We start from the raw sequence: 22,679 nt of genomic DNA, 5'->3' as shown, positions 1-22,679 counted from the left end.
ACATATCTTTTCATGTACACATCCGCCAGGCCTGTGATATCCATCAATGTACACGGCATAGAACTTGTTTAAAAGACGATATAGTAATAATATACGATAGATATATCAAAGGCCTAGATAATGATAATAAAACTGTACTACAATATTAATAACAGGAAGTAATTGCTGTAGACTCTTCCGTATTGTTAGCTAAGTAAGTTATTACACGCTTATTGTATTAAATAGACCTTGTATATATATAAAAAAAACATTATTATAAAGCATAGGCATGCATAATGGAAAAGATAACTAATGAAAAGTATCACTGCGGTTCGAACAGGGAAAGTTGGAGTCGAATAAGTCGAGGTGTGTTTAAAAAACGTTGTCTCCTGTATAGTGATCAGTACATTTAGTACAATAAAGTATTTAATAATGCAACTATATAAAAAAAACCTAGCAGCTTAATTTCCTCAACCTGTACCGATTGTATGCCATAATGTAGCATAGCTTGCATACATATTCCTGCATATCGTTCAGTGAACTGTAGATGGTATCTGGAAGATGAAAATAACGCACTGTCTGACTGATCATTATTTTCTCCACGGGACTCCTGCATCGTTGCAGTTCTCTCATCTCCAACTTTGACATAACCGCTCGTGAACCTCCTTTCTGTATGTCATTGCGTATAGAACAAGTTTTGCCAAAACGCAATTCAGTTTTACGCCCTAAACTAAAGGTTTTCCGAACAATTTAAAGCTTGCTTTATCTGTGGCGTCCCTTTTCCACTTATATATTTCTTTTCTTTCTTTATATTATTATGTTCATTATCGATTTGGGGAAATAAATATTATTGTTATTTTTAAATATTATTAATTAACCATCGATTATTGTCAGTACTTGTTTTTGACAATTTTATGGTAAGATTGTAAATCTATAAACATGCTTATAAAGATGTAGGCAAAAATAACGATGCATTAACTACAGTATTATTTAATTAAAGTGTTATAACATAACACCCAACCAATAGTATGGATATTACATCTCCCTGATGATAACAACAGTTTACAATCAACGGTACAAGTACACACAACCTTGTTGATTCCCGTTCAAAGTGTAAACATAATAAAATGGAGATATATGAATATTATTCTGAATTCAATGATGTTTTATTTATTTAATTACTAAAAACCATTGCTACGATGACCTATTTTCATAATATTGCGATGAGTCGTTCGTTGCACTATGTTCAAAATGAAAAGAAACGATTTGTTTCCATCGTTCATCATGACGCCAAGTGCCTGAACGTTATTGCAGCTTTGCCGCGTAATCCATGTTTTATTTCTATCGATTATCCTAATGGCGCTCCTTTCTTCTGGTATATAAGAGGCTACGGATGTGTAGGTTATTCATTACAAATCTGTCACATCTTAGACAAAACACAACTGATTCAACCTTTTGAAAACATCAACGATACTCGTCTGCCTGCTTGTTATTTTTGTCGATCATAAAAGAAGCTCAGCTCATCTATTTTCCCTTTGAAATCGCACCTGTATTATTATATTATAAAGCTATTCTATTGATAGATTACGTGTCTTGGCTATTATATTATATTCAATTTTTAATTTCCGAAAATGCAATCCAATATTAAGGTTACTAACTTTATTCTGTAAGATACATGTGATCATGCGCAGAATGACTGGTAGACTCAATCGCTGCTAGCTTGTCATATGGTACGTCGTGAAAACGGAACGGGTGCATTATTTTAGTTGGTGAACTATTACTATAAAGTTCTATACTGCATCTCACATCCGTTGTCTTAGTTAATATGATCTTGAACGCTAAACTGGTCATAGGCCTACATCAGGACACAGCTTAGAATGTAATAGGATAAAAATAACTATTTATAAGCTTTCCAAACAAAAATATATTTTAGTATGAATAGAATCTATTGTGCTCTTCGTAATATTTTGATTTCTAAAAAACCTATATAATTTGATGTAGCAGCTACAGTGTATTCAAATTGATGTAAATTGTGAGCAGAGAAAAGTAGGGCAGATGACTCAGTTATGCAATTTGTATAGAATTAATGTTCATTTCAGTTGATTTTAATAATCTATGTCTAAATGTATATATAGTTAGTTTGTGAATAATCGTTACGCGTAATTTATATCCGAATGAGATTTTTCACAAGTTTCTTCAAGTTCAAGTGTGTATGATTCCTAAGTGTGAAATTACTGTCAACCAGTTTTCTTTCTAATGGCCATTATAGTTCTTCTAACAGACTCTGAATCTGTCAGAACCAATGTTTTGGTAATTACCAGCTACTATTTACTAATTACGGTAATTATTATTACAACTAAACACTCTGTGTGTTCCTAACCCGATGCGTCGTCGTTCAAGGAATATGTTTGTTGAAAGACATTGCGAGTGTATTCCCTTGTTTAGCTTCACTGATAGCGGTTTAACATCCTTACACTATCCCACTAACTAAGCAAGTGGATTTAAAGAGATTTAAATCGGAAGTCCCCCTAATACGACATGTACAAGGCATATGTTTAATGTACAGATTAATGGATGAGAGCGAAGTGCGAAATGATTCGAGTTGCATGTATTTAATCCATTACAAGTAACAGGCTTTCCTCGGTCTTCTCGAGATAAATCAACAAGTAGAAGTCATTTTGTTAATTAACATCTTCTGAATCACATTAGCTTTCGATTGGTAATATCCGAAATGGAATAGGAAGTAATAGCATTGAGCCTGGTGGAGGTTGCCCTTTCAATATGTATCTTCCTTATACTCACCGACAATTTCCATATACGTGTATAAAAATGAACAGAACAAAACAATTGTCTAGAATGGTCATCCCATAACCCAAATCAATTCACCCAAACACACCTATTATTTTTATTACACAAATAAATATCCTATAGACTAGATATTTTAATTTTCTGTATACTAGCAATAGACACAATCGAATTCTTGGTGAAAGAAGTCGCAGACGATATGTACCCGAGGGCCGAGCCATTTTAACAATTATTGACCGTGCTGTGTTCCGTCTGTCCACTTCAATAATCAGGGTTCACACATCGTGTCAATTTTTACAGATGACGTTGAATTCTAAATGTAAACGATGTTTAATTGTTTTTGTTATTTTTTGCATAATAATGAATAATTGCAATAATATGACAAACATCAAATTGCATTTGGCTTCCAGTAGTCGTAATCCGTCCCACAATGCAGTACGCTACTTCATTTAACGAACTCTTCTGTATGAACAACTCTTACATTTGTTTTTGCTCTTCAAATTCAACGACGATGGCTGGTAACAAAGCATACTTTTTGTTTCATATAGTGTGCAGGCCTGAATTGTTTTGTAGTTATTTAAATATTCGTATTGTCAGTTGGCATTCTAATCCATCATCATGGCCACCTCATAGCAGATGAAGAATTCATCTTGTAAATGAACGTCACCACAAACGTTTTGTTCTAAACCAACTCAGACACAACATTCTGTCTTCAAACAAACTAAAATAAATATAACACCGCCTTTAGGGACTCTTGATCGGCCTCTTTTGATATTTGGACAATCAATAGTGACCAAGCACTAATACAATTGTGTCGAAACGGCCACTTGAAGAATAGGATATTTTACAATTGTCTGCCAATTCCTTTTCTAATCTGATGATTTGTTTTATGCTGAGTGTATAGCTCTTTCTACACTATCAAACTCTATGTGATGTGAAAAAATGTGATGTGCTGATATATGGACATGATTGATGATGTCACATCTTATATGTTCAAGTGCAGTATATGGAGAGCCATCTCGATAGTGCTTTGCACTCATGGCAATCCTCAGGGTGCTGCACCGCTGTCTTGTTGTCATGTATTTTTGTGCCTGAAAATTGAATAAAATAAAATAAAATAAATCACTACCAGATATGTAATGGGTATATCGCCATTATTTTTAGTCAAAGTAGTTTGATAGTGTAGACAGAGGTCATCCATTTTAAATTGATGTGAATTTTACATGTTTATATTTAATAATGTATTGTTATTATTTTTTTGCAGACTGCGCATGACGATACATCGCAGCACATATACGGTGATCATCATTCTGTAATCAAACGAGGTAAGAATCGAATTTTGATAACGATGATTATAAATTGGCAATTCAGTTTAATCAAATATTTTTAGATTACACAATTAGGCCTATCATCCTTATTGCATCATTGGCAATCCACCCGAGTTTCGGTGCAGTTTCTTATCTCTTTTTTTTAATTGTTGTATAATACATTTTATTAACTAGAAATCGATGTAGTACAGAAGATTATTTTTACGAGTGTCGGTAATATTGTACGATCAATAATATTTCTATGGATCAGTGGTTGTATCAGTAAAACAGCTTGTCTTGCTAAACCGTTTCCAGTAGGCGCTCGTGCATTAATGTTAAATTCTGAATTTAACATTTGTTTTTTTTTATTAATTATAATACGAATGTCTACAACTTTTTTTTAATGGTTTTTTTGTGTGGACATGGTAGATATTATTAAAATGTATTAAACGATAAAATAATTTCTTCTTTTCCGACGACAAAGAAACAATGCACTAAGCACACGCCCTTTGTCTGGCAATAACGAAGATATAGAAATAAGATAATAGACAAACAACAACACAACGTCCTCGTTTTAGTAATAATTACCCCATTTCGCATATTATATGGATAATAACCAAAAGCCTATGAAATTATTATAATATTATAATTTTTATGCGCTTTTGTTACAAGATAAAATATACCCGGATCTAGAGGTATATGAAAATTAATCACTGAGTCACGCGTCATCAATACTACACAAAATAACGAAATTTTCATTTTAAAATTACGATTTACGTTGATAAATTGGCATCTCAAAATATGTTTTAATTAATATTAACATAAATATATAATACACGAAATAATTAATCTATGATAAAACATTATTTCTATATATACCATATAAAGTGAAACATTTCGTTGCATTTTGTACAAATCAACATACCCGATTACAGTTCCCGACTTGTTTTTGTATCTATAACATCTTGACTTCGATAGGTAATTTACGATTAAATGATAATAAAAAGAGTACTTTACTCTTGTATAGCTGAATATTTAGAATTCAATGTACTCTCAAAAACAACAAACCTGCCATATACTTCCGTAGTTTCTACAAATTATAGATTTTAATCCTAAATTGACCGAAACTAACCTCACTTTATGAATAGATTAATTAAACTCAGAAGAGTGCGTTCTTTAAGTATAACCGGTCTCATTCATACTGCCTTTTCATACAAGTGTTATCCCGTAAACACAGCGTATAAAATATAATAGAAAATATCGAAAGTTCGTTAGCTGCTCAATTTGCTGGAAACCAAAGTGAGTGCAGGCGCTTTGATCGTTCTTAAAGCGAGAAACAGGCCTAGATTTATAATCTTTGATTGTTGGCGAATGAGATGAAATATGTATTTGTTAGTTCTGACTAAATACTCATATTAGATGGTCTGATAATAATAAATGCATAACGTATTTCGACGGACCGGTAGCAAAGTTATTTTTGGCTTCTTTTTTTTGCTTTGATTACATTAAAAGAACAATCACTAAACTAAACCAACTTTCGAAGGATATTATTTAACAATCATTAATATTTAAAATAATAATTAAATTAAAAATAATTGTTCATAAGGCATATAAAATGCTTCAAGATTTATTCATTTTCTTAATAACTAAAAACACTCTAAAAACAAAGTCAGAATAAGTAACGAAATTAAATACAATGTGACACAAAGGACTTGTAATGTTTAAATGCATTCTGACTTTGGTAATTAATTGTTCAATAGATTGTGCTTTGATTGATAGGCCTAGTTTAAATATTCGGTAGGAATAAGCCTAGCAAGTGGACCGTGTGATATTCACACACAAAGATCTCGGGGTTTTGACCTGCTATTCGATATACTTTTCATTTCTTCCGCCATTCATTTTAATTAAACAATATAGTTCTTAGATTATTTTACAATACACCTTGTTCGTATGAAACTCTGGATAGCGTGAAATGCATTGACAATGGTTTAACACCATTACAAAAACTAACAATTGTAATGACCATCGGTTGTCAGCATTTTGAAATGCACACTTTTAAAGAGTTTACCAATAGAGCAGTTTCCGATACGTACAATTACAACATTAAAAACGCATTTATTATTGTTATTATTGACAACAGAAGTGAGGTTTTACCCAATTTTACCTCGCGAGGATATCTTGTAAAACTATTTTGTACCATATTTATAAATAGTCTCAAAGAAATAAAATTAAGACAACTCAAGTTTATTTTTTAGAAAAAGATAATTGAAAAAAGGCCTAAGATACACGTAGGATTTTTTGCTGATTTCAATTTTTGTAATTATTTTATTGATGTACAATACTATTAATTCGTTATCTACATATTTTTTAAAGAACACGTGATATAGAATTAAATAGATAAAAGAAAGCCGCGATGTCAAGGTCAACTTCCATTAATTCTAGTCGTTTTATTGCTTCTCTTGTAGAAGATGCGTTCGCTGTATTTCTGTAATCATTTCGAAATACTCAACAAGATGAACATTGCAAGTTGATCAATGTTTAAGTAAAAAAGAAAATACTAAAACATTTTAACCAAAGCAGCATACAAATAGAAATACATGTTTCAAACATACAATATAAATTAAACACTTGTTAATCAATACCAGTGTAAATTCGTTGATTTGTTAATTGCATTATACTCCTATCTATCTTTGTGATAAACGAGTTTATATCCATTGTTTTATTGTTTACAAATGTTTTTCGATAGTTATTTCCGACGTGTAGCGTAATCTGACATGTTTATCTCTTTCTTCAAGACAAGAATCATTGAGTTTAAAAGGATGTATTTTGTAAAGCATCATTAGCCGGTAGTATATTGGTATTGTGATAACTTGCTTTGAATAATACAACACCCCCAAGGAACCATTAGTAAAGTAACACTAACCATTTGATTCAGCTTTCGGCCAAAAAGAGAATTAATCTTACCAATTTACATGGTAATGTCAGAAAATCAAACCGGTTCTGACAAATAAACGAATAGTACAATAACTCGTATTATAACGACATTGATATTAACTTACAAGGGCATGTCATTGTTATGTTTTTTTAAATACAACCCTAAATTAAAATTATTACGTTTTGTTAATGCTATTAAATATCATTTGTATATTAACACTGCACGTTTAAGTACCTTTCATTTTATATCTAATTTAATATCTTATTTATCAACGGTATGTTGTTTATGCTGTGTTTGTGAGGTGCAAATACGTTTAAACCTATTTTCTGGAAATTCTATTTGATTGACCCATTTAGAAAGAAATTCAAAATAAACTAAGTGGTGAAATACATTAACAAAAATGAGTAACACAATTTTAGAAACTGAAATAGACTAAACAATTAACGATTCGTTTATCAAAAAGTGTTTAAACTTAGCTTGGACCCTTTATTTAGTTTTAATCGCAAACAAATGAAGGCTTCAAAGGAGTACCTTTAACCACCTTATTTAGAACGTCTGAAGAGAAACATTTATTAGGGCCTACATTTGATTAAACAATTACCGGTAAAAATTCTGAATGAATAAAATAATTTTTACATTTTTTTGGGGGGGAAAAGTATACACCTAAACTATATTGAATATAAGAAATCTCTATCTTAATTTTCTATGAAAACGTCAACATTTCAGAAACCTTCTGCCCATTATTATGAATAAAAAGGCTTTTTTTTTTCAAATTAAGAATATCAATTTAATTCGATATTAACGAATTTCAGTTTAATTAATAGTGAACAAAAGTATTTTATTAAACCTTCTGTTGGAGTGAAATCAACGTCTTTATTGGATTAATTAATAAGGAAATAATTAAGTTTGTTTAACTTTTATTTAGTAATTTAAATTCCGTGAGGGATATAAATATTTCTAATTGACTTACCATATTAATTAATTAATGTGAAGCAATATTTGGTTCGAATGTTAGAATTTAACTTGGTATCTTAGTTATATTATTTTAAGACCTAAATATAAAACTGGTACTTTCTTTTCACTCCTTTTTATTTATTTTTTTTCTGAACTAGCAATCACATCCGCGTGTATTAAATTAAATTATTTTATAGTTATTTTCATTGAACTGCATCTCGCTTTCACAGGCAACCGTAAGTGTAAGTTAATACGTAGAGTACGTTGTAAACTGTAAACACAACCACGAACATAACTCTAAATGTAAATACGCTTCTGAAAAGTGAATAAATATGCCGACAACAATGCGTTAAAACGGCACTGTACTTTTGGAAACTAACAATTTTCCCAAAGGCTTTTTGCTACGGATGAATAATCAAATATTGTTCATGAATGCCGTGTTTCAAAGTATAATTAGGCAATGTCAATGACTTTAGATACTCTTTTTAGAAACCATTATTTCTATTATACTTTGCTATAACCGTGTATCATGAATAATACAGTAACGTAGTCTCTCTATTTGCATATGATTTTTACAGTGAATTTCCGATAGTGAAATTTGTACGCAAAAACTCATGGGACTATATTAACTAGTCACTTTGATTTTGGTTTTTAAAATATTATCTTAATAAACGTCTTCGCATTAAACACACCACTTCACGCATAATATATCTTACTTTGATGAGTAAAAAACGACACACGACTCATTCAGTAATGTAGTATTTAAGATTAATGAATCACTGTAAAGATTTTATGGAAATTTACTGTTCTGTCATGAATAACGTGTTTGACGAGGTGATAATTTACGGTTTTTGATTTGTGATACATCTTCAACAAGCATTCCACCAATGTTTACTATACTCAATGAGTAATATTAAGACCTTCTTATGTTTATAGTCATAAAAGAAATACATTTAAGCAACGTATTACTGTAGTTATTTTCTACTAAATTCAAAAGAACAACTATATCAACTGAATAAAAAAAGAAAGTGGTAGTCATATACTTATAGTGCATGTATCACTTCATTAAGTCTATTTGCTCAAATAAAATGTCTACAATACGTCAAAATTAGGTCACTGGGCTTAAATGTTGACTCAACCAGGAAAATTGTTAACCGGAACAAACACGATTGATCCAGTATCAAAAGAAGAGAAACACATAGTTCTAAGCATAATGGTCGATTAAAAACCTTACAAAATATTTATATTTGATGAATCGACAACCACATGCGCAGTAACAAATCTACCAAAAGTACTATTAACCCCATTTTGTCAACGAGTTATTTAAAATCATATTTTCCTAATATGACTGTAACGTGATTATTTTAAGTATAATAATAATATTTCTTTCTTTTAAATATTTTATCAAAGCAATAATGCATTGGTGGATAAAAAGTTGTTTTGACAACAACAAAAAATGAGAGAAAATTAAAGAAACTATTTCCATGTCACACAGACAAGACTAAGCCACAATTGTTGTGCGTGACATGTATAAACAATAGTAAATCCACAAAACATTGTTACATTGAAGAAATAGCAGAAAGAACAGGAAAACTAAACGGCCTTCAAAGCCTTGTCCACAGCTGTTATATGCTTGGTCGACTCACAAGAATACTGGGTGTTACATGGATAAGAATTACAGTAAATCTGCCATTTTCTGAAACATGTGAATCTTAACAAAGGAGAGAGATTGCTTTTATTTTATATTACAATAAAATTGTGGTTTTTTTTTCACTTTATTGTGTGCGTCTTACTGTATTGTAAAGATATAAGATATGCTGCCATCAAGGTAGAGAAAAGTAGTGACAGAGGGCGTGCTTTGGTAATTCAATTACATAGTATGTTCGCCATCCTCCCCAAAAACTCAAAATTCTACAATATTTGAAGAAAATAATCAGTAATAAAAAAATAAAATAAAACGTTATGTTTTAATTCTTCGAATACATATGCAGACCTAATGCTAAGGTTTTTTTGTGTTTTTTTTTCTTGTGAAAATGACGAAAGAAATAATAAATCACAATAAATAAAGATCATGTAGTTCAATGGCAAAACAGACTACAAATCATCAATAATTTAAAAACGATTTATAACGTATGTTGGTGAACACGCTCAATCACTTCATTTTACATGCAAAATATATAGGCCTAAATGGTTACATTACCAATTTCAACATCAATTTCGTTGGAAATGTATGTCGTAATTAAGTCATATTAACGTGGTAATTGCACGTATGCTGACAAGATATTTAACGATCATGATCTATGGGTAATTTTCTTGACAAATATTTAGCTATTTGTCAACAAAATGATTTATCTTTACTGAGGTAAGATATTGCTGTACCCATTTTACCCAAACTATGTTTATTTGTGTCGCCGAGCAATTCGTCATAAGAATGACATACAGATTCAACACTACGGCAGTATTCACTTTTATCAAACATGAAGTAATTGTGGACTTCTAGTATAAAACGTTTCAGTAAACAAAAGTAATGTCAAATGGCTCTCTAAAACAAGGACTTATATATCTATTATTCTGTAGAAATAAGTAGGCCTAACTAATCGTAATATAACTGTCTTTACTTAAGTTTTAATTATTGAAACAATATTCAAAATAACAGGAAAATATACCGAAATGAGCCTCTTATAATGGGTACGACTTGTCCAAATAATATATTAATATTGCTCATAATTCTGTGGAGTACATTGATATTGAATAACATCGTAATGTTATTGTACGTTTGACAAGATTGTAACCATTTGAGATCATTAAGTGCATCTCTTAACAAAACAATTCTTATGAAAACATAATGATGTTATTACAGAAAGAACATCACTGATTACCTTCTACAATTATCTAATTTTATTTCAAATTTGCGAATAAAAATACAAATTTACCTTATCGATATCGATTATTATTATTAGCAAAGGATTACATATTTGTTATATATATCATTTTTATTCTCGTTACAGCTGTAGTAAGAAAACCAAGTGAAAATGGCAAAGATGGAATGATTTCAAACGTTACATCGCCAAATGATGTATTTTGTTCTGTTCCTGGTCGTCTGTCTCTGCTTAGCTCTACGTCTAAATACAAGGTCACTGTAGCAGAAGTTCAACGGAGGCTAAGTCCGCCCGAGTGTTTAAATGCATCGTTGTTAGGGGGAGTACTTCGAAGGTACGTAATTGTTGTTCACTTTGTAATTGTAATCATAATAAGCACAAGATCGTTTGAAAAATGGAATGATAATAACTGCAGTAAAAATTTATTAACGTGAAGGAAAAATAAGTACGTATTTTTTCCATGTTCGACGTAATACAGTGTATAGGTAGGCCTATGTTGGCATACCATAATTTATAATTGATATATTTACTTAAAATCAAAATTATTATACCAACTACGGTATATTCTAAAGTGACACGTGATTAACTACGTCATTGATCCGTCTTTTTAATAAAACTTCCTAAAACTCCTGCCGCTTTAACTAAACGTAATACAATTAATATTATCATCCTGAAGTATCAGTTGGACAATTAAATAGAAACATTATTACTGGATAGGTCAAACATTTGGGTTGCTAATCGCCTTAGGTTTCGGATGCCTTTTATTCAAGTCTCATGACACTGTTAATTTCTCCTAGATGCCTGTTTGGAATTTTTACACAAAAATAAACCACTCGTCTATAGACTTCCAATGACATAAGGCTTAATAGGGATTACTTAATTTTATTTCTAGAAGCACACCGCCTAGACGCTACCCCATCTTTTTAAGTTGATATGAAAGTTTAGTGTTTTATTAGTGATACACCTTAAGGACAAGATATCTCCTAAGCCCAGCATCCCCGTAGGATTGTTATAAGTAGTGATGGTGCAAATCGCTTCCTATGCCAGCGGGCTTGGAGGCTTCTTGTTCACAGGGGCTAATCTTCTCTGTCGCTTTATCTAAGCTCGAGTCTCGTGGTTTCAAATTGCTGACATCCATGGTAAAATCAAAACCAAATCTTTATTAGTTACATAGTGCTGTGTCATTTGTCAATGTTTCAACGTACACAATTTAAACAATATTGTGCATCGTGAATTACAACAGTTGAAGTGAATTACTCGTCAGTTTCATATAATTTAAAACAAATTATGGATATATTTCATTCAAAGAATTAATCACTACGGTTAAATGTCCACTTAGGCCTATGCCATCACTCATCTTAGTAGCTTCGCATGCGTAACGTTTTATAAACGGCTTTTCCTTCGATGATTTTTATTCCTATGGTTTTATTCATAAAAAAGTGATAAGCATGACAGCACAAAGCGTTTGTGATTTAAATTATATAATTTTTATTCATTTATTCGGTATAAAACAACGATGCAAATCGGCTGCTGTGGCTGAAATTAGTTGCATTTTCTGTATTTTTGAGCGCAGAGTACTCGGCTCGGCTACACTATGAGGAGACTTGCTACTACCGAACGTTGCTCATCTTCTTTGTCTGCTGAGGAACTCGTTGGTTAAAGTATAGCTTAAGCCAAGTTAGCATCATTTGGAAATTCCATCATATGCCAATACTGATTTTGTTTTAGTGTTTACCATTTATTACACTGTTACAAAAGTCGTGCCTACTGGTACAAAATACTTGATTTTGACTTGTTTCCATGGCAATAAAGCTCCCTATAAGATGGTATCATTGTATTATGTATAAGGTCAGAAGACCCATAACCGCTGTGGCGACGACTGGTTGACAATCCTCAAACCGTCGCATTACCGCCCTCAGAATTGGCAATAAAAAAATAATAAAACATATTCGCGCATTAAAATCTCGTCCATCTTGAGGGATTAACAGGCAATTGTACCTCTCATGTCCGAACAATGATAAAAATCAACTTAGACCAAAAAGATAAATCTACAAGGGATATAAACTCATCTGACCTAAAAATAAGAAAAGGTTAGCCCGCAGAAAGCATATAAATAGAAAGGATAACTACAAACAAGGAAAGTAGCCAATGTTAAGCCTAGAAGAAGACACCACTAATCACATGTTTGAAGATAAAGACAGTATCAATTAATCTATTTTGTTTTTTTAGTTTGTTTGAGTAAAACATTGTATGTTTCAGCATGGAGTGATTATTTCTCCATAGTTTCAGACGCCATTCAAATCCAGTTGAGGTTTTGTATAAGTCTGGATTTATGTCCAGTTCTTAGATCCAGGGCTTCAGTTATGTAAGGGCTACTGACCGGTGACCAGTTTACGACCATTCTCAATGATTCATCAGCGTTTTGTAGATTTAATCTTTACGATAAGTTGATACAATTGATCATCTATCTCTCATTCTTTATTAAAGATTTTGTATCGGTAACATTGTCAACGTCCTTTCAAATATTTATTAAAACAGAAACAAATTAATTTAATTTTAATTGTTTTTTAACTTCAAAATCGTTGCTGTAATCAAAGAAAACAAATTGCATTATTGTTTTCAAAGAAACCAATTTGTATTAAAGTTTTCTAAATCTTTTTCCAATAAATTAGTAACTTTTTAAGTTGAACTTAAATATTGAATAGGTTCTCAAGCAATATATGTTCTTCTTCACATGTATATAATGGGTAGAGGTTCTTAACCCTGTGTAATTCCCAGCATACCAATGCAATTCAAGAGACGCAGATAGCAATTTCACACCTTGTCATAGTTGTATTTGTCTCACATCAAAACTTACTTCACGCAGTGTTTCGATATCGGATACGAAGACTTCTACACTGGCTTCCAACTGCAGTAAACACTGTAGGTTCGAAAGCAGGCTTGACATGGATGTTACTATGGGTTCAGTGAACGCGATTGCCATTACTTTAATAACTTACGTTGTCCTACTTCTTGCCCTAAATATTTTTTTTCAAGTGTTCATTTTCAATTTATTCGTTTCATTTCATCTGTAACTTACTCGGTTACGTCTTTTTCATTTGTATGGTTCATCCCTTCAACTATATTTTTTCTTTCTTTCTTTTTTTGTTCAGACCTATAGTACTATTAGTATCTAACTTCAGAAAGTCGATAATAAGTATAGGCCTAAATAAAGGAAGAGAGGAGGGGGAACTCTATTTGTAATGTTATAACAAAATTAGATTTATAAATATAAAATATTTATTCTAAATTATAAGTACCATGCTAAATATTGGTATTACAATACAAAGATGAAGTGAAGTTCTCCAATTTTGTATGAAAGTTAAAAGTAGGCCTAAGTACCGGTAATGAAAACCAAGTAAAACATTATTTAAGTTGTGGCTTAAAAGAGTAGCAGCTGTTTAATGTCTAAAATAGCATTTATATGGATCAGTTAGTCCTGGAACCTTTACAAGTAATATAATCTACATACGCATTAGTGCTGTAAGGTGAGACCGTATTTGTTGCCTAAATTTGCTACTTTTCAATTGCATTTCTGAAGTGACTTATATTTCGTACTTATTCTTCCTCTTGAATAGCCCCGTTGAATGCCACCAAAGAAACACAAATAATTGCTCTAGGTGCTTTCTTAACCGACCATATTAAAGTTTAGTTCATTAAAGCTATTGTTTAGACTGGTGTATTCCACCTGATAATAGTCATGACTTAACTAGCCTTACCAACCCCCTGGCCTAAAATGAGTGTGACCAAGCGTAATTGTGGTACGTGCGTCCCGGAGCCAGAGGGCGTTCCATTTCATTTGGCCCAAGTGGGAATGCCATTGGTAAATTAAAAAAACCAGGCCCTTTGGCTTGTTTACTGTTTATTCTGACACACACTAAATTCACCTTCTTTGCCATTTTATTGGAATTTTACTGGTTTCCATCGTGTCTTTGTGAGGTACAATACCGACAAATTCTTCCATAAGTATAAATGTTTTTGTTGGTCTACCATCACCCGCTGGGCTAGGTCTTCAAATAACCTCAGCTTACGGTAGATCCCACTGCTGCGTGCCCCAGATTCCGGTGAGCAGGTCAAGACTCTTTCGCTATCATCTGACTAAATCGGGCCTAACACATTGAAATGTTACACAAGTTTGAGTAGTTTTGAATTGACAGACTGGCAATTTTCACACACACTATTTTAATGATGCGAAAGATATTACGATAGAAAATGACATGACGCGTCCCATGACGTTTTTCTTCTAAATTAAATAAGTACTTTACTCTCCAAGAAGACTTGGAAGTTTATTCGTTTTTAGAACGTGGCTATCAGACACAATAACCCCTGACACAAATTCTATTTTGTAATCGCTATCAGTTTATACCAGTCGATTCTCCATGATACAGACACCACATGTGATACATATGCGATTCTGTATTATGAGTTTGTCTAAGATACTGAACAGGTATCATTATATGAGAATAGGATGTAATAAAAAAAAATGCAATGCTATTTTCAAGATCTAACATGTGTGGTATTTATGCCGGCATATATTTCTATACATCGACATTCGTAAAAATATTTTTATCTTGAATCAAAATAAAATTGGTTCTAACGTGCAGTACTGTATGTGGGAAAGTACTTCATGGTTGTAATGGTATTATTAGGTAACCGATTTCTCGGGGATTTTAAGGAAACGTATCAGGTTTAACTTTAACAATAATGGATTTAGGCAAGTAGTAAAATAACTCGCGATTATACGCCTCGATTCCTTGCATGGTAATTCATTGATATTTACAATATCCCTCTGGCCAAGTGGGGAAGTCTGTTAATATGCGTTTGGTTATTCTAATGGAATTATGTTTTACCTCTATCAAGCCTCCGATATTTTGTACTAATAAGGTTTATCGCAAATGATAGGAAGGGTTTGCAAGCAAACGTCACTACGCGTACGTACAAACAACAAATCATTTACGTACGCTTCGTGATGTTTGCTCCCAAACCCTTCCCACAATGCGTCGCGCACGCTATTTGTGATCAACCTTATCGGGGTGGTTTATTAATGATGTTATTATAATAATTTAAAGTCTGTATTTTGTAGCGCCTCTTGTTCCAATTAGTAAATAATTACAGTTACCTTGTTGTACAGATCGTTTCTAATCGGTAAAATCAGCCATCTGCTGTCTTCGGTTGATATTCGTATTGAACTAAAGGAACCCTTCAAGTAAATCTGCAGATTTAAACATTTTTAAACTAATATTCTATACGGTCATTGTTTAATCATCGTTGGAAATTATTTTATTATTTATGAGTCAATAGCTATACATCGGAAAATATTAGTTAACCATGCGGAATAATAACAAAATTGTAATCACTGGGATGCTCATGTTGGAACTAGTAATAATTAGTAAGCTTGTTTCAGAATATTCCGCCTACTATATCGCAGAAAATTAAATTGAAAATATAGCATTCTATTGCTTTGGTTAAACAAGAAAACTTACGGTAACGCTTAATACAAAATCTGTAACATTCATTGCAATGTTTTTATTTTAAGGAAATAGTTTGTTATTAATTAGATAGTCGATTTGACTCACTTAATGTCTGATGGTCACATCCATATCAAGATTTGCAGTAGGAAATGTAATTTACCAAACTAACCAATTAAATTACATCAAATATTTCTTTGTAAATTTTCGTCATACAGAGGATTACACAGTATCAATTCATAATTTTCTGACAATTTTAACAAATCAAGAAAACGCCTTAGATGTCAATTTTAATTGCAATTTGATAGTTCTGAGTGACAATTGATTAGGAATTTTATTGGAACAGTTAGTGGTGATAGTATATGTTCTCGAGGCATTTTCTAATCGGACAGTAAGCGGCATGAGGAAGATAGACCTGGGTTTCTTGCGGTGTTATTAGACATTAAATTATAATTTCTCAATTCAAATTAAAATATGTCTTTCACAAAAACTCGATAAAGTTGTGTAACCTTGTTAAATAATTAACTTTTAAAAAGTGACTTTAGTGTAAATTATTGGCATTAGTGTTTAGATTTCGCAATATATGAACCAGCAGGACCAATGTTAGAAAGCACAGTAAATGCTTAAATATAACTATTTTCATTTAAATTACGTTAAGATGGAAAGTAATAAACATAAGTAAAACATGTATTTGGACATTGTGATTTGAAGAAGAAACAAGTTTTGATGAAATTGGCAGGTATCAAACGTGAAGCTAGAATAAAATTCGGAAAGATTAATATTCGGGTATAATTGATAATAATCGTTATAATCCATAGCTTTCCTGCAATTCACGAGATATAATTAGTGTGTGACCGCCTGCAATACATTGCGTCCCACAGGGCTTCATTTAAAAGAGGCTATAATTTAATTTATGGATGTATTATCCTGTTAATAATTGATTGCTGTAGTACAGCGGTAGTAATTCATAAGAAAGATAACTTTGTTTTTGTACATCCACGGATAGGATATTATACATTACTTTCCAAGGTTTTGTCTACTACTTATGTGAGAATTTATTTAAGTACAGTAGAGCATGTACTTGCTGAAACATGGTCTCCTTCAGCAAGAGTTGTTTTTAGTTTTGGCAAAAGAGCTTGTGACCAAAATACCACGACGTCCCTTCTTATTATTAAAGTTGTATCTACAAGTAAAGTCTTTATATTACTTTATATTTTCATTAGAAACAAAAGAATATTAATTAAATGATGAATTAATCTCCGGTGTATTTCAATTTTATAATTCTTAATCATTCTGTTTTAAATAAAAATGATGACAAATCTTAAGGTGTTTCTGTTGTATCTCCGGGGATTAGATTTACTTGTACAAAATGCTTGGCTTTGGTTCAGCAGGGCAACTACAGGACCTTTCAATTGATATATGATATTATCAATCACCCCTAAGGTAAAACACAATTAGCATAAATCGATAGTGTCACCTGTATGTCCAAATTATTTCAATTATGAAAAATGAAATTTCAGTAGGAATAATGTGAGGAGGCTAAAATAGAAATTTAAAACTTAATATTTAGGGTCATTGAACGTGAATTCTTTAACCTGTACCAGGGCAGTCGCCTGCTGTTTCTACCGGTGTTATGATCCATTTTCATGGCGGGTCCAGAATAGCCTAGGGCTAAAATATACTAGAAATATTCATAGGGCAGGTATGGACAAACATAAATAAATGACTTTAACAGTGTTACCATCCAAGAGGCGGTGACAAATTACATCATCACATCAAGCAAAATGAAAATAAAAATCTGTTGAACCTATTTAAATGCAAGTGTTCATTAGGCTTAATGTCATCTGTGATAAATAGGTGGACTTGTTTCATGTTCATGTTCAAGTGTAAACAATTACAATTCCAGAGTCGGTTTGATAACTGTTTGTAGGTTTGTATTTCAATAAAGATGCCATATGCCATACTTATCATCGAAATGAATTCTATACTTCTTAGGCCTACATTGGAGAGTCTAAATTAAGAATGAAATGAAAACCAAATAAGGCGAAATATTTAAGCAGAGTGCTTGCTCAGGGGTTATCGAACCTGTAGGTATAGGCCTAAAGATATTAAATAATATATGATTTGTGAATTGTACGACATTTTCAAATGAACAGCCAGTTTGATTGTAATAAAATAATATTAGGATACCGTTTATACAAATAAATTGAGTTTGATTTCAGAGATATCCGTCTTGATACTTCTGTGTGTTTACTTGCAAAATAATTAATAATAATATGAATAAACAATGCATTTTCATTTTTTTTTTATAGAGCAAAATCAAAAAATGGTGGAAGGTATCTAAGGGAAAGATTAGAGAAAATTGGTTTAAATTTACCAGCTGGTCGACGAAAGGCAGCGAATGTTACATTATTTACATCTTTAGTTGAAGGTAGGTGCTTTTGTATACTGGAATTAGTCCTACGCAAAACATACAAATCTGTACATTTATTTACATTTTGGCGCCAATAACTGTAGTTCGTACTTTAAATAATCAATATGTCATGTCCGCTTCTGGCACGTGTCGTCATTCACCGCGTCATTAGAAGTTTTTCACATGAAACTAAATAATGTAACATAGGCCAAGTCATTTGTGTAAAGCACCATTATTTCCTCGATGTTGAATGCAATATGTTATACAAAATACTGTTATTTATATTTCCCCATGTAAAGGTAATAAAACACTGATTGTACCGTACGGTCAACCTCGTAAATATGCGCACTTTATCCCGTTCTTTATCAAGTTCTTTATCAAGTTGTCATTACATCTTCTCCTAATGATAACAATAAACTGTTACAAAGACAAGATAGTAATTCATGATCTATAATTAACAGAAAATATGAAGAAAAAAATTACAAATGAAACAAATGTGACGTAAAGAATATAAATTGACAGTTTTGTTATATTAAGAATATTATGTAGTTGTGATAGAAATGTTGAAGGATTTATAAATTAAACGAGTGGTTAGGCAGAATTTAACACCGTTATAAAAATTGTATTGTCTTGTTAGTGATGGCCTAAAATATTAATAACTAAGTGTATGATTCTATACATAATTTACATGGTCAAGCATTTATTGTATTAGGCGCGTGACACGCTAATTATACGCGTTAGGCGCGTGACACGCCAATTATACGTGTCATGTCACAATAGACATATTTTTATATTAACCTTGATAAGGTGTTGGTATAATTATTATTGACCGTATCAATTAACAATCAAGTAGCTGCTAGCCTACAGTGTCCACTTGATCCGTTGACCTACCACACTGACCTCGCCCCTGGACAGTACTCAGGTGCGAACCCAGACCACCTTGCGTAGACCTTACCACTAATAACGCAAACTTACTAGGCCTAGTTTACCAATATGGGATTCCCGTAGAGTATAAACGGGGATACAGGTAGTACAATAGTTTGATTGGCGGTGTCTGTCTCATTTACTGACATGAATATTTTGGGAGAGGATGTCATTCAAACTGGCTCACCTTAATAACATCTCATTATTTCAACAAAGATAGACAATTAAAAGAAACCTTATACCTATATAGATGATGGCTTTAATAAACTGATATGTTCATACTGTGTCGCATATGGGATATGCTTTAATAACCTCCATCCCTTTATCAAAATATCCATTCAATAAAATCCATTCGTAAAACAATTTGATGGAATTTTACTTAAAGACCCCTTCCCTGCAATTTTGGACGTTTTTTGGAAAATAATACATATATATCACTTTAAAAACATTAAACCATGTCATTCCTTGTCTTAAATGTACGTTTTATGGTAAATTATGAGAAAAAGTGAGAAACAATGCACTACCTAAGTAGCTCGCGGTGATCGACCTCTCGTGGACGGTCTTAGGCCTAGCCTAGCTAGGCTTAGTTTTGTAGGCCTAGCTGGTAAACATCGATAACGTACGAACATCGTACGCTAGCTATATACCTAGCCTGACGTTGTATAGTTGCTGCATTAATTGTCTTTCTATTTTTGCCAGACTCCGTTGATACAAATTGGGGAAAACCCGGTATTTTCGCTGAAAAGTTAGGAGTCTTCCATTTGTTTTGGCTTCACGATCGATCGAAAAGTGGGCGAATTACAGGTGAAAAACAAAAATATCAATCCGCGCGCAATGCATTTTGGGATTTATAGCGGGCCTCTATAATTATTAGAATCGATTTATTTTTCACATTTTTAACCGTTTAAAGACGAAAAAAGTTATCGCAATAGGACCATATAGTATTATTTTTACATTAAATATAGTTTGTGATCTTAAAATAGATCTAAAAAACGTAGGGAATGGGGCTTTAAACACGACGTTCAGATGGTGTGGTTGTATTGATTTCTGGTGTTGATCTTTTATTGATTATACTAAAATTAAAACTGGCTACATAAACTTAAAATTTGATTATGTATAGGCCTACTTCGTTTCATCTACATACAAGATACCTAACAAAATACTTTCGTAGTTTAATTGTTGTTATTGTATTTCGCATACAGTATCCTTTAAACATAATTTATAATAAGTAGTGAGGATTTACTTAAGATCTCACAATCCACATATATTGCTCTTTCATCAACTCAGTGTATTTCGCACTTTTTTAAAATCTTCTTAATTCAAAGGCAATTCTACAAATTGGATACGTTTTTCCTACTGGTGGCTGTCATTTCTCGTCGAATTATCTATAAACCAAATATATAATTAGCGTTTTCCATTTCTTTTATACAGTACTTGTTTAAACTCTTTTCTTTTAATTTATCTTAGTCTTCTTCAATCTGTTCTTAGCCTAAGTCTTAGGCATATGAATATACTATGGCAATAGGTCACTCCACATCTCCATAAAGACTTGTTAGTTTTTAGATAATCAGTCATTACTCAATAAAGACGTGAACGATATGGAATTTACATGATTTCAATTACACTTTCTGTAGCGATGTAAATGAACAATATTCCAAAAAGGTGTCCTGTTTCACACCAACTAATCCCAGGTAAATATGGGTGCAAATATAAGCCAAGGCCTTTTTTTTGAGGTACTGTTTAAATCGATTGTATAAGGTTTGTGAAGTAGCTGCATTCATTACTTAGTTTCTTTGAATAGCCTTTTTGTTCTTTTGGTCTTGTTGGTGAATTGCTAACCAGACGTTTGTGTACGTAGCCAAATATTAACCTTTGTCAAAAAGTACACCTCAGGTTGAATTATGGTTTAACGACCCTTTTTCTATATAAAGAAACATTGTACATTTTGTTGTTAACATAAACGAGATATACGACGATTGATTATTGATTGAAGTTTAGATCATATATTAATATTGAACCTTATATAATTTAGAATAGGTTACAAACTAAAACACGTGAAATAGAAGCATATTGTTAGATATTCAATATATTTTGTTCTTTAAATAATATTCTGATTTTCAAACCTAAGATAGGTAGTTGTTTATGGCTAGATGTACGACAGACGTAGTTTTCAATAATTCGCTTACGGTGAATTGGATCCTGCCTCCGGGTATTGACCATTTCTTGTGTTATTTGACGAAGCAGTGCGCTAAATCAAACATTAAAATTAATAAAGGATTAAGATAGAAACAGAAAATCATTTAACCATAAGTTAAAACAAGCTATTGACGGGATATGAGATCTATATTTGTTATTGTATTCGGCTATAAACATGTGTTACGCTGAAATTTGTACACAGTGTAAACTTTACATTTTGGACTCAAATTTCTATTTAGTGTCAATATAATATAGTCGGATGTCGAAACAATTAACTTTATGCCTGATAAACCAATTCATGTTATTAATATTATAGATATCATGTTAAGAAAAGTACATGTACTGTGCGTTATTAAAAGAGTTAATTGATGACTCTGGTTTCTGGTCTTTTTAATTAATTAAATTTGTAGTTTAAACTTGTAACCTGTCAGATTGAAATAATTGTGACGTCTAAACGCGCACATAACGTAGATGCTTTGATATCTACACGCACACAACGTAATTGATTTGGTTATCTACGCAGGCGCATGACATATATAGTCCTACGGTACGGTACTTATATCCCGATTTATTGTTCATTATTATTTTTCGTTAGTTATGTAACTAACTTAACTACGTTAGGCATATAGCTACAATACCAAAACAATGTGTTTAACCATATCAAAAGACGGATGTCTTTAGATAGAGTGTATAGGATTGTTTATAATAATTGAGGACAAGATAGTCGACTGTATGTAAAACTTTACAGTCACAGTAGTAAAGTTAAAAAAACAATAATTT

General features: G+C 32.0%; 1 protein-coding gene across 5 annotated transcripts in view; it reads left to right on the top strand.

The window, feature by feature from the left end:
* The window catches only part of LOC140062098 (transcription factor AP-2-alpha-like), a 125,353-nt gene that overhangs the window by 99,117 nt on the left and 3,557 nt on the right, over positions 1-22,679 (top strand). For all 5 annotated transcript variants that reach the window (XM_072108149.1, XM_072108150.1, XM_072108146.1 and 2 more), the window contains 3 exons: positions 4,049-4,109; positions 10,989-11,193; positions 18,679-18,797. In XM_072108149.1, coding sequence (XP_071964250.1) covers positions 4,049-4,109; positions 10,989-11,193; positions 18,679-18,797 — 385 coding nt within the window. The remainder of the gene's footprint in view (positions 1-4,048; positions 4,110-10,988; positions 11,194-18,678; positions 18,798-22,679) is intronic.

Source organism: Antedon mediterranea, chromosome 11, assembly GCF_964355755.1.
Source record: "Antedon mediterranea chromosome 11, ecAntMedi1.1, whole genome shotgun sequence".
Taxonomy (NCBI): Eukaryota; Metazoa; Echinodermata; class Crinoidea; order Comatulida; family Antedonidae; genus Antedon; species Antedon mediterranea.
The sequence above is the reverse complement of the archived record's forward strand: the minus strand, read 5'-3'. Positions and strand labels throughout refer to the sequence as shown.